This window comes from Tachysurus vachellii, chromosome 5 (assembly GCF_030014155.1).
Source record: "Tachysurus vachellii isolate PV-2020 chromosome 5, HZAU_Pvac_v1, whole genome shotgun sequence".
Lineage (NCBI taxonomy): Eukaryota > Metazoa > Chordata > Actinopteri > Siluriformes > Bagridae > Tachysurus > Tachysurus vachellii.
In genome coordinates this window covers 7,857,501-7,872,500 of record NC_083464.1, presented here as the reverse complement: position 1 = coordinate 7,872,500, position 15,000 = coordinate 7,857,501, and the positions used below count along the sequence as shown (strand labels likewise).

Genomic DNA, 15,000 nt, shown 5'->3' with positions numbered 1-15,000 from the left:
AAAACAGACCGGAATCAGATCAGGAAATCGGCTCACTAGCGCAAACTCGAGCAAGGCCTTGCACAGAGCAGTAATGCTGCAGATGCTATATATACACAGACTGAGGTAACATGACAGGACACAGGTAAAAATAATGTTCTGGAGAGTTGCACTGAGCCAAATGCCTACCTTTAGGGAACTGGGAACTTACATTGCATATTGCATAATGTTTGATATTTATATCAAACTGGTATCGAGGCTCTTGGTATGCAGCAGTACCTGATACTGACTTGATGCAGCTATTCCTTTAAGATAACGTGAAATGAAAATTTAAACAAACTTTTGTCTTCTACAGTGCATATTTCTGTTGGAAAAAAATATCAAGTGGGTTTTAATCGTGATTTGATTGTCTTGTGAAAATAAAATAGTTAGACATTAATTCTAATGCCTTGCAAAAGCATCCGATCATATCTAAGGCATTTGGCGGACACCCTTATCCAGATCGACTTACATTTTATTCATTTACAAGTATTCATTTACATTTAAGTCGTGGCCTAATGGTTAGAGAGTTTGACTCCTAACCCTAAGGTTGTGGGTTCGAGTCTCGGGCCGGCCACGACTGAGGTGCCTCCCCTGAGTGTGCACTTTGGAGGGGTTAAATGCAGAGAACGAATTCTGAGTATGGGCCACCATACTTAGCTGTATGTCACGTCACTTTCACTTTCACTTTAATGGAGCAATTGAGGGTTAAGGGCCTTGCATATAGGCCCGGCAGTGGCAGCTTGGTGGACCTGGGATTAGAGCGCGCGACCTTCCAATTGGTAACTCAATAACTTAACCACAAGGCTACCACATTCCCATAATATATATTTATACAATGTCAGACAGTAGTAGCTCAGTGATTAAGGTGTTGGGCTGTTGATCGTAAGGTTGTGAGATTGAATCTGAGGGCCACCAAGCTGCCACTCCTGGGCCCAGGAGCAAGGTCCTTAACCCTCAGTTGCTCAGTTGTATAATTGAGATAAATGTAAGTCGCTATGGATAAGGGTGTCTGCTAAATTCTTTTTTTTTTTTAAATTGACACACAAGCAGCAGAAACTTTTACTGCTTTGCTTCACTGGGATTTCTGTCATTTGATTTATTCAATATATCAAACTTTTTTTTAACTGAGACCTAAAACGAAGAGACATTTGTTGCTTGTTTGATTCTTCCCACTGGATCAATATTTGGCCTCAGCGTTGTACAACTGGATTCTAATATTTTCACAAATTCTTCTTGGCAAAATTGCTCCAGCTCAGTGAAATTGGATTGAGAAGGTTATTGGCGAACATCAAATTTTATGTCTAGTCGCAGATTTCCAATCAGATTAAGGTCTAAACTTTGACTGGGCTTTTCAAATAAATATATATATATATATATATATATATATATATATATATATATATATATATATATATATATATATATATATATATATCTCAAATCGTTGTTTAAAATCTTTTGTACTATTTCATGCAGGAGGTGCCGTTTAGAGAGCTGTTACTGCATTATGGTGTCCAAAAAAGAATTTTATATCATTAGAACAAGGTGGTTGTTTTTATAGTATCACTAGATTTGTGTTATTTGAGTGAGAGAGACAGACCTCTAGCTGGCTTGAAAAAAAATTTCGTCCATGTTTTCTGTTTTTGTCTGTCAACAAACATGTAAATGGATGGGAAAGTGTGATTTTTGTGCATTGCTCATGTTAGTCATTGGTATATAGATACAATGACTTTGAAGTTTGAGCATTCGATTCCCACCTCTGTCCATTATATGTGTAGTATACTGAGATGAGGCTGACTCTGTGAGAATCCTGAGACATCTAAAGACCTACCAGCTCCAGTTGGACTCTGTGATACTAAGAGGAGATCTGAACTCCATGTGATCCTTACACCAATACAACATTGTTTGACTGTATATTTATAATCACCCTCCAGTGTTATAAACCCTCCAGTGTCACCCATATGAGGATGAGGTTCCCCATTGAGTCTGGTTCCTCTCAAGGTTTCTTCCTTTACCATCTAAGGGAGTTTTTTCTTGCCACTGCTGCCTGAGTCACCTCAGACTTGCTCGTTGGGGTTAAATACATACACATTGTGAACTATATATATCTAATAATAATCTTGAATTTTTTATTATACTCTCTCTCTCACTCATTTTCTACCGCTTATCCGAACTACCTCGGGTCACGGGGAGCCTGTGCCTATCTCAGACGTCATTGGGCATCAAGGCAGGATACACCCTGGACGGAGTGCCAACCCATCGCAGGGCACACACACACACACTCTCATTCGCTCATGCAATCACACACTACGGACAATTTTCCAGAGATGCCAATCAACCTACCATGCATGTCTTTGGACTTGGGGAGGAAACCCCCGAGGCACAGGGAGAACATGCAAACTCCACACACACAAGGCGGAGGCGGGAATCGAACCCCCAACCCTGGAGGTGTGAGGCGAACGTGCTAACCACTAAGCCACCGTGCCCCCTTTTTTATTATACTAATTCTTTATATTACTCCTTATGTTTATCTTCTGTTCTATGTTTATGTTCTGTAAAGCTGCTTTGAGACAATGTCTATTGTAAAAAGCGCTATACAAATAAACTTGAATTGAATTGAATTGAATTGAATTGAATATACAGGGGTTTTCTCCAGGTACTAAGGTTTACTCCTCCACTCCAAAGGCATACCTTGGAGGCTAACTGTCATCTTTATATTGTTTATAGTGTGTGAAAGGGGCGTGAGAGTGTGCACAGATGTGCCCTGTGATTGGTTGGTACTCTGTCCAGGGTGTCCCTCGCCTTGCGTCCCTAGTCCCCTGGGACGGTCTCCAGGTTCCCCAGATGAATGGGATTTAAAGATAGGCTTTTAAAAACGTTGATAATTCAGGCAATGCTTTTTCGCTGGTAAGTTAAACAGTGACTTAGGGCTGACAGGAGAAACTTAGTCTGGCTTGTATTGTAATTATAATGTTTGTCTGCAAAGGAACAAAAGGTACAAAGTCATAATTACTGGCTTACTATGGATTTAAGAAGTTAATACAGATGAATCGTACACAATTTGACCAAAAGAAAAAAAAAATCTGAATTTGGGGATATTTTTTTTTCATAACCAGGCAGATAAACATATTCAAGCATTTAGGAGAAGCATTCAAAGACCAGAGGTGTTTATCTTTTCATATTTTGTTTCATACGGTTATTCATTCATATTTGGTACTCAAGTGTGCAGAACTGGAACTCTGTGCTTTCCTTACGTGTCTGCAGTGATTCACACTAATAAATTTACAGCAATTAATGCCTGATGCGTACGCTATAAAAAATAATTTATATAGCAGGCTAAAACTCTATATAGTATGTTATAGTATTATATAGAGAGACCTATCTAGTGTGTTCTGTACGTGGCTAACTTTTTTCCCTGAAATATGGTTCTATGTAAATCTTACTCTTGCAAAGCAGTGAACCTTTTATGTTAAAATGGTTCAGTGATTCGAAGAATACATAAGGAGACGTCAGTGACGTTACTTTTATGTCCGTGAAGACCTTTTAAAATGGCATTTTTTTGAATGACTTATTTTACAAAAAATCAAATAGTTTATAAAATTTGTAAAGATGGAGGAGTTTTGCTGTTATCAATAATATAGGAATTTTTTTCATAACGATTTTTTTTTTAATTGAAATATATTTGTATTGTTTTGGAATAAGCTGTATTTCCTTCTAAATTCATGCATCATCCTCATAACAAGAACACTACTACTACTACTACTAGTAATAATAATATTAATAATAATAATTAATAATAAAGAACTCTTAAAAGATTCTTAAACGGACCATCTAACTCTGATTAAAAAAACTCCTTGGGCTCTTTTCAATTAAACTTTCAACACAGTGCTATATAAAGTACCATTTTGGGTTTTCACATATGGAAGACATTCCTTTTAATAGTGTACCGCTGATTAGATGCAATTCAAATTTATTGTCATTGTTCAAACATACATGTACAAAACCAATGAATTGCAGCTGGCATCTAACCAGAAGTGCATAAGTGGCATATTTACAATAAATACATACAACAGTATTCAAAAGTGATTTTGAATCCTACCAGACATGAATGGATAAGTATAGCATGTGACGATCGCTTTAAATAACGGCTTTCTCTCGTGCTTTCGTATCAGCGATGTAAAAACCCACAGTTCTTCCGTTCTGCTCCCAGCAGGTATTGTATCTTTCACAGCTTTCTAATCTTAATTGGTCTTTTTAAGTTTGTTGTGTAGTCGACCATGCTTTTGTAGAAATATCCAACTTCCGCTAATTTGTTAGTGTTGCGTATTTTTCTTATACTGTGCTCACTTCTGTAATATCCAGTGTTTTGCCGACTGACAGTACCGAGGTGTTTTTGTTAATTGTTCAATCCAATTCAATTCAATTTTATTCATAAAGCACATTTAAAATCCGCCTGAGCTGGGAAAGGGCTGTACATAGAGATAAAAGAAAAGGAAAAAAGAAAGAACATAAATATAAAAGAACACATACAAATTACCAACAATTAAAAGCACAGGAAAAGAGGTGTGTTTTTAATTGTTACCATAAAAGTCCTGGTGTGAAAAGTATGAACTGACAACCCAGGGGTCTAAATATGTTGCACAGTATTACAATATTAGCTCATAATATAAATCAGAATTAAAAAAATTGTATTGAACAAAAAAACACAAAGACTGATGACTTTATTCTGCTTTTGAAAAACAACAACAAAAAGGAGTCATCTGGGAATCGAACGTCTCGATTCTCCTGACTCACTGAAAAGAGCTGGAATTCCTTTTACTATTAAAAACAGAAACAATTAGGAAATCGTTTTACTCATATTGCTAAAATAAGAGTCAGTATTAAATAAATAAAGAATTATAGAGCTGTTGGACAATGACAGCCTTAAAACCATAACAAGCATCTGGGATTCTGGGATCCTCCTGTTTTTCAGACTTGTATCACAAAACCTCAAACCACTGTTTTCCAGACAGCGTACAACACAACAATAAACACTCTGAAAGTTGTGCTGTCTGTGACCTTTGACATCGAAAATAATGAGATCTTGCACGGTAGCGTTTCTGCTCTGTGAGCTGGGAGCACACATACGCTAACCGTGGCGGTATTTCCTAAAGACTAAAAGCGGAGGAACTGAACGAACGTGTCGGGGGGATTGGAGGGGAAACTCTGTCCCCAGGCAGCTGCTGCAGTGGGACCTGAGAGCAACACGACTCAGCCAACCAAGCTGCACTAATTGAGACGTAATAGTTTCCTAAATTAGCCTGGCATTAATGTTTACCCATTGGAGGGTTGGTTTCTGTCTCATTGATCAACAGAGTCACTGGGGTATGTGAAAAGAATAAATATACACACAGTCATTTTTAAATACTGCTGGTTTATTCTTTAATACTCACAAAGTGCTGATCTGGCACTGGCACTGCTTTATGTATGTATATGTATGTCTATGAAATTTTAAGGGCAAAGACTGATCTAATTAGCGTTCCTGAAAACGTCTCCTCGTGTCACGATCGATAAATAATGCCACTTTTGTCACATCACATTAGTCTCTTAGTCTATTTCTCTTTTTAATTCTATTTTTTCACTACGTTTTATATACGTATGGTTGCGTGTGTGCTGAATTCTAACGAAGATTCTGATTTTTATTTATTTCTTTTCCTGCAGGAAAAACAAAGCTCTATAACATAAAGGCTAGTTTTTAGGTTCACTCCGTTTCGCTCATCTCCCGTTTCAGACGCTTGTCATTTTGATCTGACGTCTTAGGTTCAGAAGGCGCCATTATTTTGAGGCGTTGGAGTGGAATCGCAAATCAAACACGGAAAGCAACCTTTAATTTGGAAGAGATTTAAAGCCGACTGCAGCCGGCGCTGAACTCTGTGGAGGTTTTAGCTAACTGAAACGCTGTGCTACTTAGATTTTATTCTGCATTAGGACGAGGTTAAGCCACCGCGTCAGCCTCTCATAAGTAATTAGCTGTACTTGCTTGTGTGGTTGTCAGAGTGTTCTGAGACAGAGGGTGATTAAAAGATCCGGATAACAAAATGATGTAAACGCTGATGAGTGCAAGTTGGTTCACTGGAGGTCCGTGTTCGAATTCCCGAACCTCGAAGCTGATCTGATTATCGTTCTCGCTGCTGAGTTATAACCGTGTTGTCTGGTCACTTCAGATGCATTGTAGGACGTCCTAGCTGGGATGACATACTGTAGCTAAGCAGGTGCAGTTTATAGGTGCTGGTTATTCTTCACTTTCATATCGCTATATTATTGAATTTTTTTTTGTTTGTTTTTTTTTCCCCACAGGGGACAATTGGATTTGCCCCCGGTTTGTTGTGTTCAAGTACAGCATTGAATTTCTATGTCATCTCACACTCTACAGTGGTGCGTAATGACACACACAAATGTTTCTATCTTTAAAGTAAATGGTGATATCAAACCCATTTCTGCTCTCTGAGACGCACCGAAGGTTTATTCTGAGTGAAAATGGCTGATAAGGCAGGATTGACTGTGCAGCTTATATGAAAATGATCCATGTTGGAGTGGTGTGATGCAGCACAATGTGAGTGTGGTGTTGTTATAGAACTGCAGTGTCTGGAGTGTCTTATTGCACCACAGGGTTTCGCCAACAGTTACAGTGTTTAACTTACTGAGGAAAAGAAGGTTCTAGTTAGATTTAATGTTGAAGAACATCTGAGAGTTAGCTTAGTTATGGTTATCATTTGCAGTCATTCCTCCTTTCCCTCTCTCTCTCTCTCTCTCTCTCTCGCTCTCTCTCTTTTCCTCTCCCTCTCACACACACTCTTACTCTGTCTTTCACTCACTCTCACTCACTCCTTCTCTGTCTGTCTTTCACTCACTCACATTCTCTCTCCCTGTCCCTCTCACACACACACACTTACTCTGTCTTTCACTCACTCACTCACTCACTCACTCACTCACTCACTCACTCACTCACTCACTCACTCATTCATTCTCTCTCTCTGTCTGTCTTTCACTCACTCACATTCTCTCTCTTTCTCTCTCTCTCTCGCACTCACTCACTCACTCACTCACTCACTCACTCACTCACTCACTCACTCACTCATTCATTCTCTCTCTCTCTGTCTGTCTTTCACTCACTCACATTCTCTCTCTCTCTCTCTCTCTCTCTCTCTCTCTCTCTCTCTCTCTCTCTCTCTCTCTCGCACTCACTCACTCACTCATTCTCTTTCACTCTCTGTCTGTCTGTCTGTCTTTCACTCACTCACATTCTCTCTCTCTCTCTCTCTCTCTCTCTCTCTCTCTCTCTCTCTCTCTCTCTCTCTCTCACTCACTCACTCACTCACTCATTCTCTTTCACTCTCTGTCTGTCTTTCACTCACTCACATTCTCTCTCTCTCTCTCTCTCTCTCTCTCTCTCTCTCTCTCTCTCTCTCTCTCTCTCTCTCTTTCTCTCTCTCTCACACTCACTCACTCATTCTATTTCACTCTCTGTCTGTCTTTCACTCACTCACATTCTCTCTCCCTGTCCCTCTCACACACACACACTTACTCTGTCTTTCACTCACTCACTCACTCACTCACTCACTCACTCACTCACTCACTCACTCACTCACTCATTCATTCTCTCTCTCTGTCTTTCACTCACTCACTCACATTCTCTCTCTCTCTTTCTCTCTCTCTCTCGCACTCACTCACTCACTCACTCACTCACTCACTCATTCATTCGCTCTCTCTCTGTCTGTCTTTCACTCACTCACATTCTCTCTCTCTCTCTCTCTCTCTCTCTCTCTCTCTCTCTCTTTCTCTCTCTCTCTCTCTCGCACTCACTCACTCACTCATTCATTCTCTTTCACTCTCTGTCTGTCTGTCTGTCTTTCACTCACTCACATTCTCTCTCTCGCACTCACTCACTCACTCACTCATTCTCTTTCACTCTCTGTCTGTCTTTCACTCACTCACATTCTCTCTCTCTCTCTCTCTCTCTCTCTCTCTTTCTCTCTCTCTCACACTCACTCACTCACTCACTCATTCTATTTCACTCTCTGTCTGTCTTTCACTCACTCACATTCTCTCTCTTTCTCTCGCACTCACTCACTCACTCACTCACTCACTCATTCTCTTTCACTCTCTGTCTGTCTTTCACTCACTCACATTCTCTCTCTCTTTCTCTCTCTCTCGCACTCACTCACTCACTCACTCACTCACTCACTCACTCACTCATTCATTCATTCTCTTTCACTCTCTGTCTCTTTCAGTCACTCACATTCTCTCCTCCCTCTCTCTCTCTCTCTCTCTCTCTCTCTCTCTCTCTCTCTCTCTCTCTCTCCCTCTCTCCCTCCCGCTCTCTCATACACACACACGCACACTTCAGTTAGAATTTAGTTTGTAATTAAGACATTTAGAACCAGATGCGATGGTGATAGGAAAAAAAAATCCCCGAATTGATATGAGATAAAAAAACTTGAAAGGAACCAGAGTCAAAAGAGTCAGAGAGATCCTCATCTGGGCCAAACCAAGACTAACACACCTAAAGACATTCCTGTTCTGGAAAACTGAATGTTACAAAGCACTGACACATAAGACTCCTTCCATAAATGTTAAATAAATGTCTTTTCTAAAAAAGGGAAAAAAGGCATGCAAAAAAAAAAAACCTACCATCACAAAAGCATGTTTTTATTGTTGTTTTTTTAATTGGTCTCAGATTATTGCTGAACATTCAACATACAAATCTCTTTTTATGGTCTGTTACTATAGAAACAATATATCAGAACAAGCCCATTAATAGAAACATTAACATAACTATCTGAGGATATAGAAAAATAATGAACACCAATAAGACTCAAGAATTCAACCATGCCGAGGTCTAAAGAGATGATAATGATCAGTGTAGATACGAGGGCATTAATATATATACCTGTGATTTGTCTTGCTCTCAACACTATAGTCAAACCTGCTGCCATCGAAAATTCATCAGCACTTCGATTCTAACCAGGGGTATATTTTAGTGGTATAAATTTTAATAACCTCACATGTGTCATGTGACCTAGTGTGGATTTGCGCTCTCATTGAATGTTAGGTATCACACACTAATCGGGTCAGTTACAGTGCACTTATACACTCCTGGACCTTATCATACATTGACATCTCTGAACTGCAGCACACACACCGTACAGACAGTTATGTAATAAGAGTCATGTCGGTCAGCCTTTACATTATGCATGGCAAGTGATGAATGGTTCTTTGCATCTGTTCTCCGGGGCCAAAGTTAATTTATTAACCATGGAGCTGTACAGCACCTGGAGAGGAGAGTGTGTGAGAGGTATATTGAGCTGTAGACACAAATGTGTGTATATATAAATTTTTTTTTTTTTTTATGAAAGTCCCTAAGGAGAGCAGTTTCTTATCTGAAGTGACAATGGTGCGATATTGCACCTAGAGAACACTTTTAAATCGAATTGTTCTTTTATTGTGTGTGACATTGAACACTGAAAATATTAGAGTTCTTATTTTTTTTTTCTATGAAAGAACGTGAGTAATATTACGACTTTTTTTTTTCTTCTTATACCCCGAACCAGAAGTGCAGCCGTCGTTCTCCGGCTCGTATTGACATACGATAATGCAACGAAAACATTGCGCTCCATTACTAATCACTCTGCATTATTTATGTTCCTGCATTACTTATTCATTACTGTGGGTCTGTATGGAGCGACGGAAAGCCTGTGCCAATACACTCTTGTGGAAAAAAAATCCATATTAATCACACCATGCAAATGCGAAACTGTATTTCCGTCCGAACCAGCAGCTTCGCTTCGTTTGACGGCTTTGACTACAGGCTGTTCGTCATTTCTTACGTAGATCTGATCCATAACAAACTGTAGATATGTTCAGTGACTTAAAAACTTGTACGTAAATCCTTTCAAATTTTATTCTGTAACACACCTTATTTTTGTGTGTGTGTGTACGTGTGGGGGTGTGTTCGCTTTTCTGATTCAGATGAGTCCGTCAGCATGGTGATATTTTAAATGCGCTAGAAATCGGTGACTGGATCTTGTGACCTGGGAGCAGATATGGTACAGTACGGTGAACGAGTTTATTTCTTTACAGTCGTGACTCTGACGTGTAAAAGCTCTGAACCTGCAGTCGTAGAAATAAAATAAATGCATTTCTGAAATGAAATAAAAATCAGATTTTTCTGTTTTGACTAAATGAGGATGAGGTTCTCTTCTGAGTCTGGTTCCTCTCAAGGTTTCTTCCTCATATCCTCTCAGGGAGTTTTTCCTTGCCGCCGTCGCCTCAGGCTCGATCGTTAGGGATAAATATTAGAGGTAAACAGTAACTTAATTTTAACCTTTAAAATATTTATTCTGTTTTTTTTTTTGCTTCTGTAAAATATTAATTTTAAGGTTGTCTCATTAACCACTCAAATTCTTTGTAAGGTTATCCAGCAGAGGGGAAAAACACACTGAAAGCCGACAGAGACTCAGGGAGAAATAAAATAATTCATTTGTTTCTACTGATTGAAACTGTATGAAACGTTGATTTCCATTTTGCCGGCAAAATGAAGCACGGATTTGCGGAGATAAAATAATTCATTTGTTTATACTGATTACAATTGTTTGATAAACTGATTTCCATATTTCCAGGAAAACGAAGCACCAAATTTGTATTTTGTTTCTATTTGTCAATTGTTAAAAGCACTATACAAATAAATGTGTGCGTAATGTGTGTGTGTGTGAGTGTGTGTGTGTGTGTGAGTGTGTGTGTGTGTATTTCACACTGCTGATAAAATGTCATCTAGCAAGAGGAGAAAAAAATCCCAATCCAGAATCAATGGATGACATTTTTATGCTCTGCCACACACAAATAAATGCCATTTAGAAAAGGTGAGCTGTAACTCAGGTCTAGATTTGCCTACACACATCGGCTCGTCGGGGCTTCCCATGAAACAAGCTCATAGGTCAGCCAACATCGCCACAGTTTCCTAGTGCATCATGAAGGCCTTTGAAAATAGTTTGCAGTTGTGTGGAAATACTTTTGGTGTCTTAATGTAAGAAAAGGTAAGATGGATGGATAATTCGAGCTCCCGTCCAAACGAAACCTCAAGCTAGAAAATATACAGTAAAAAAAAAAGAAAAACTTCTCTCACTCACTCATCTCACTCTCACTCATTTTCTACCGCTTATCCGAACTTTTCTCGGGTCACAGGGAGCCTGTGCCTATCTCAGGCGTCATCGGGCATCGAGGCAGGATACACGCTGGACGGAGTGCCAACCCATCGCAGGGCACACACACACACACACTCAATCACTCACGCAATCACACACTACGGACAATTTTCCAGAGATGCCAATCAACCTACCATGTATGTCTTTGGACCGGGGGAGGAAACCGGAGTACCCGGAGGAAACCCCCGAGGCACGGGGAGAACATGCAAACTCCACACACACAAGGTGGAGGCGGGAATCGAACCCCCAACCCTTGGAGGTGTGAGGCGAACGTGCTAACCACTAAGCCACCGTGCCCCCCTTTCTTGATGAAAAACTTGAATGCGTACACAGTTCAGTGTGATTTGAAATGAGTAAAATGACCAAAATTTACATTTAACATGACTTGAGTGTTGGTTTTCAAAGCCCTGGATAAAATCAGACGTTGAGCTCATGGCGTGTAGCACGATGTTTTCTGCTCCGGTCATGTTCGTATTGGACAAATCTATAATGTATTTGTAGCATTATAAGAAGCATTGACTGCTTTTACTTTTCAGTGGATATTTTGATATATATGTATAAGTTCTTTACACAAAATTACTGTAGCTCACAGTATTTTTTTGCTAAGTGTATTTCTCATCTTAACATGCAGTTTATAAACAATTACAGTTTCGAGCCTGAGATAGACGCCTCATCGCACCCCAGCATGTTGGTTCTGAGTTTTTTGCAATCAGCCCATCTTTTTCTGTTCTTTGGTGCATAATAAGAAAAGTTTTGGAGTAACACTGAGGACTTTTCAGTATATGACGTTGTTTCATTTTTCTCACTATAGACACAGACACACTTCGTGCTCTAGAATAACACATAAGCATATGACAAAGATTTAGATCAGGAGATTTCAGCTTGTTTTATAAAATTACCAAGACCTAAATGAAGGCTAAATGAACAGAGAAGTCCATTGTTCAAAGGGCAGAACTGCTCCAGAACTTGGGTTTGACATCTCGGAGTCAGTTGAATAGACGGAGGAAATGGCACACGAGGGTGCGGATATCGATGCTGAGCGACGCTGTAGCTCGGATCAGGATGATAGGTGATAAAAGGAAGGTAAAAAGAGGGCGAGGGATAGGTGCTCTGAAAATGAGCAACAGCCACAGGAAGGGGAGGAAGGGTGGCCGAGGGAGAGGAGGTGATGAGTAATAGAGGGATGAGAGATAGAGATGAAGGGAGGGAATGAGGGATTGGCACAAAGTGAATGGCACAGAGGCGGCAAGCTGTGAAAGTGAGCTCTGCCAAGGACTGTTAGCCGTGCTGATGTCATCGCTGATGTCAGGTGAACAATGTCAGACGTTAGCTCCTGAGCCGATTGGCCAGAGGAGGAGACGCTTGTCACAGACAGACCTGGACAGAAAGTAGAGGGCGTAAGAATGCATTGCTTTTTCCGACGATGATATGAGGTCATCGCTGATGTCCGTGATACGTGCCATCTTTGGGTGTGTGTGTGTGCGTGTGTGTGGTAAGCCTTGAACTTGCTACGCTGTTAGCAATGTCACACAGCTTCATGTCTCTCTTTCATCTCTCTTGATGTGCTCGTTTCCTGCAGTGGCAGCTGACTGATGGCAATCAACTTATCCATCAATCCACTGCCTTGAAAAAATGGTCGGCCATGTTTCTCTACGTGAAAATGGCAGCCACGTAACACGCCAATCATGGCACAACATCGCACTGAAAGCATGTTATGAATATTCACGCTTAGCTAGCAATTAAAAAGTTTGATCCAATGGAGCGCTTTTGCATTTTGATGCCTCACTTGTGTGGATGGGAATAATTAATGGAAGGTGATGGAGGGGGTGCAGGAGGGGAGAGCTGATTGATCTGTGTGGATGAAGATTGAGATTTATTCATATCTCTGTCTTCCCCGACTGAGTTCTTTGACCCCAGAGTTCCTCCTTCATTACCATATAAAGCAGATTTTTCTCGATTCTGAAGGAACGTGTCTCAGGCTTAGAGAGAGAATGACAAAGATGAAAAGCAGGGATGGATGCATGAAAGAAAAGAACATTATATTATATGGTCACCTTTCCTCCCGTCATAGGGCACCTCGGGCTGCAATGCAAATCATATTCATAACATCCTTAATTGTAGCCTTGATAGTTCGGCTCTGTTTAATGCAGCACGCCGGCTGAGCGTGTTTGAGGAATTTCCTGTTTCTTGTCAGTTAAAGAAAGCTGTCTTTCGCTTAGAATTTTTAATTCCTAACCTCCTTACAGTGGAGCTCGTTCAGCCCTACGAGAGCACCGTTAATTGTATCACGCTGCTTTTTTGTGGTTGCACTAGACGCATTGATCAGTTCGGTTTGCTTTATGTATAGATCTCGAGGGCTCTCGAGGGTGGACCTGTACAGTAGACTGTGAGTCTGGAGGAATCTGTGCAAAGTGAGCAAAACTGCCGTTCATAGTGAAACACTCCCTCGTTTAGAGACGCTGCTTTGAAAAGTCAATTCAATTCAATTCAAGTTTATTTGTATAGCGCTTTTTACAATGGACATTGTCTCAAAGCAGCTTTACAGAACGTAAACATAGAGCAGAAGGTAAACATAAGGAGTAATATAGAGAATTAATATGATAAAAATTCAAAATTCAAAATATATATAGTTCACAGTGTGTGTGTATGTGTGTATGTATATGTGTTTATCCCCAATGAACAAGTCTGAGGTGACTCAGGCAGCAGTGGCAAGGAAAAACTCCCTTAGATTGGTAAAGGAAGAAACCTTGAGAGGAACCAGACTCAAAGGGGAACCCATCCTCATATGGGTGACACTAGATGGTGTGATTCCAAATATACAATCAGACAAATGTTGTATTGGTGTAGGGATCACATGGGGTTCAGGTCTCCTCTTAGTATCACGGAGTCCAACTGGAGCTGGTAGATCTGTAGATGTTTTCTTCAGGATTCTCACATGAAAGCAACTCTGTATTAAATAACAAATGAGTCACAAATGATTGCATCTCCTTTATTTCTTTACAGCGGGTGCTGGGAATAAAATCGGCTGGGCTTTTGGCTTGGGCTTGGAAAGACTCGCTATGGTTCTGTTCGGCATACCGGATATCCGACTCTTCTGGAGCAGAGACGAACGCTTCCTGAAACAGTTCCATCTGGCCAACATCAATGACTCTGTGACCTTTCAGGTATGAGTGTATAAACGTGTGTTTGTGTGTTTGTATGGTGCAACACCATCAGCCCATCCATGGTGTATTCCTGCTTCACAGTCAGCTTTGCCAGCATAGGCTATGGATCCACTGCACAATGAGCAAAATAAGCGCTTGATGAAGATGAATGGATGAAAATGACTTCTCCAAGAGAAGCTTTTTGACTTGTTAGCTGGTTGTTCAGAGCCACTGTCTGAGTGGACACATCTCAAGGTGTTCCAGGGTCCTCTATCTTCTGGTAAACTTACACTGATGCTTTTACTACTTTAGCTAAATTCAGTAACCGACTTGAGGGAAAAATAACAAAGGACACTCTGCAGACCTGCATGAGAAGGAACAACTTCTTTATCGCAGTCAATCAGCAATCAGGTTTTGTTGAGCTCACACCTACACAGCCATGCAATCATGAGCCAGAGCTAAATTCCCAGCAATTTTCCCTCTCTATTTATCCCCGGTGCCACGTTACTTCTCGGAATTCCCCTTCTTTCCCAGTTTAATTTTTATCATCAATAACACTTCCTTGTTTTACATTTACAGCATTTAGCAGACGCCCT

The 15,000-nt window shown here is 40.3% G+C and overlaps 1 protein-coding gene across 2 annotated transcripts in view; it reads left to right on the top strand.

Moving 5' to 3' along the window:
• The window catches only part of fars2 (phenylalanyl-tRNA synthetase 2, mitochondrial), a 156,875-nt gene that overhangs the window by 61,731 nt on the left and 80,144 nt on the right, over positions 1 to 15,000 (top strand). For both annotated transcript variants that reach the window (XM_060869620.1, XM_060869619.1), the window contains exon 5: positions 14,265 to 14,425. In XM_060869620.1, coding sequence (XP_060725603.1) covers positions 14,265 to 14,425 — 161 coding nt within the window. The remainder of the gene's footprint in view (positions 1 to 14,264; positions 14,426 to 15,000) is intronic.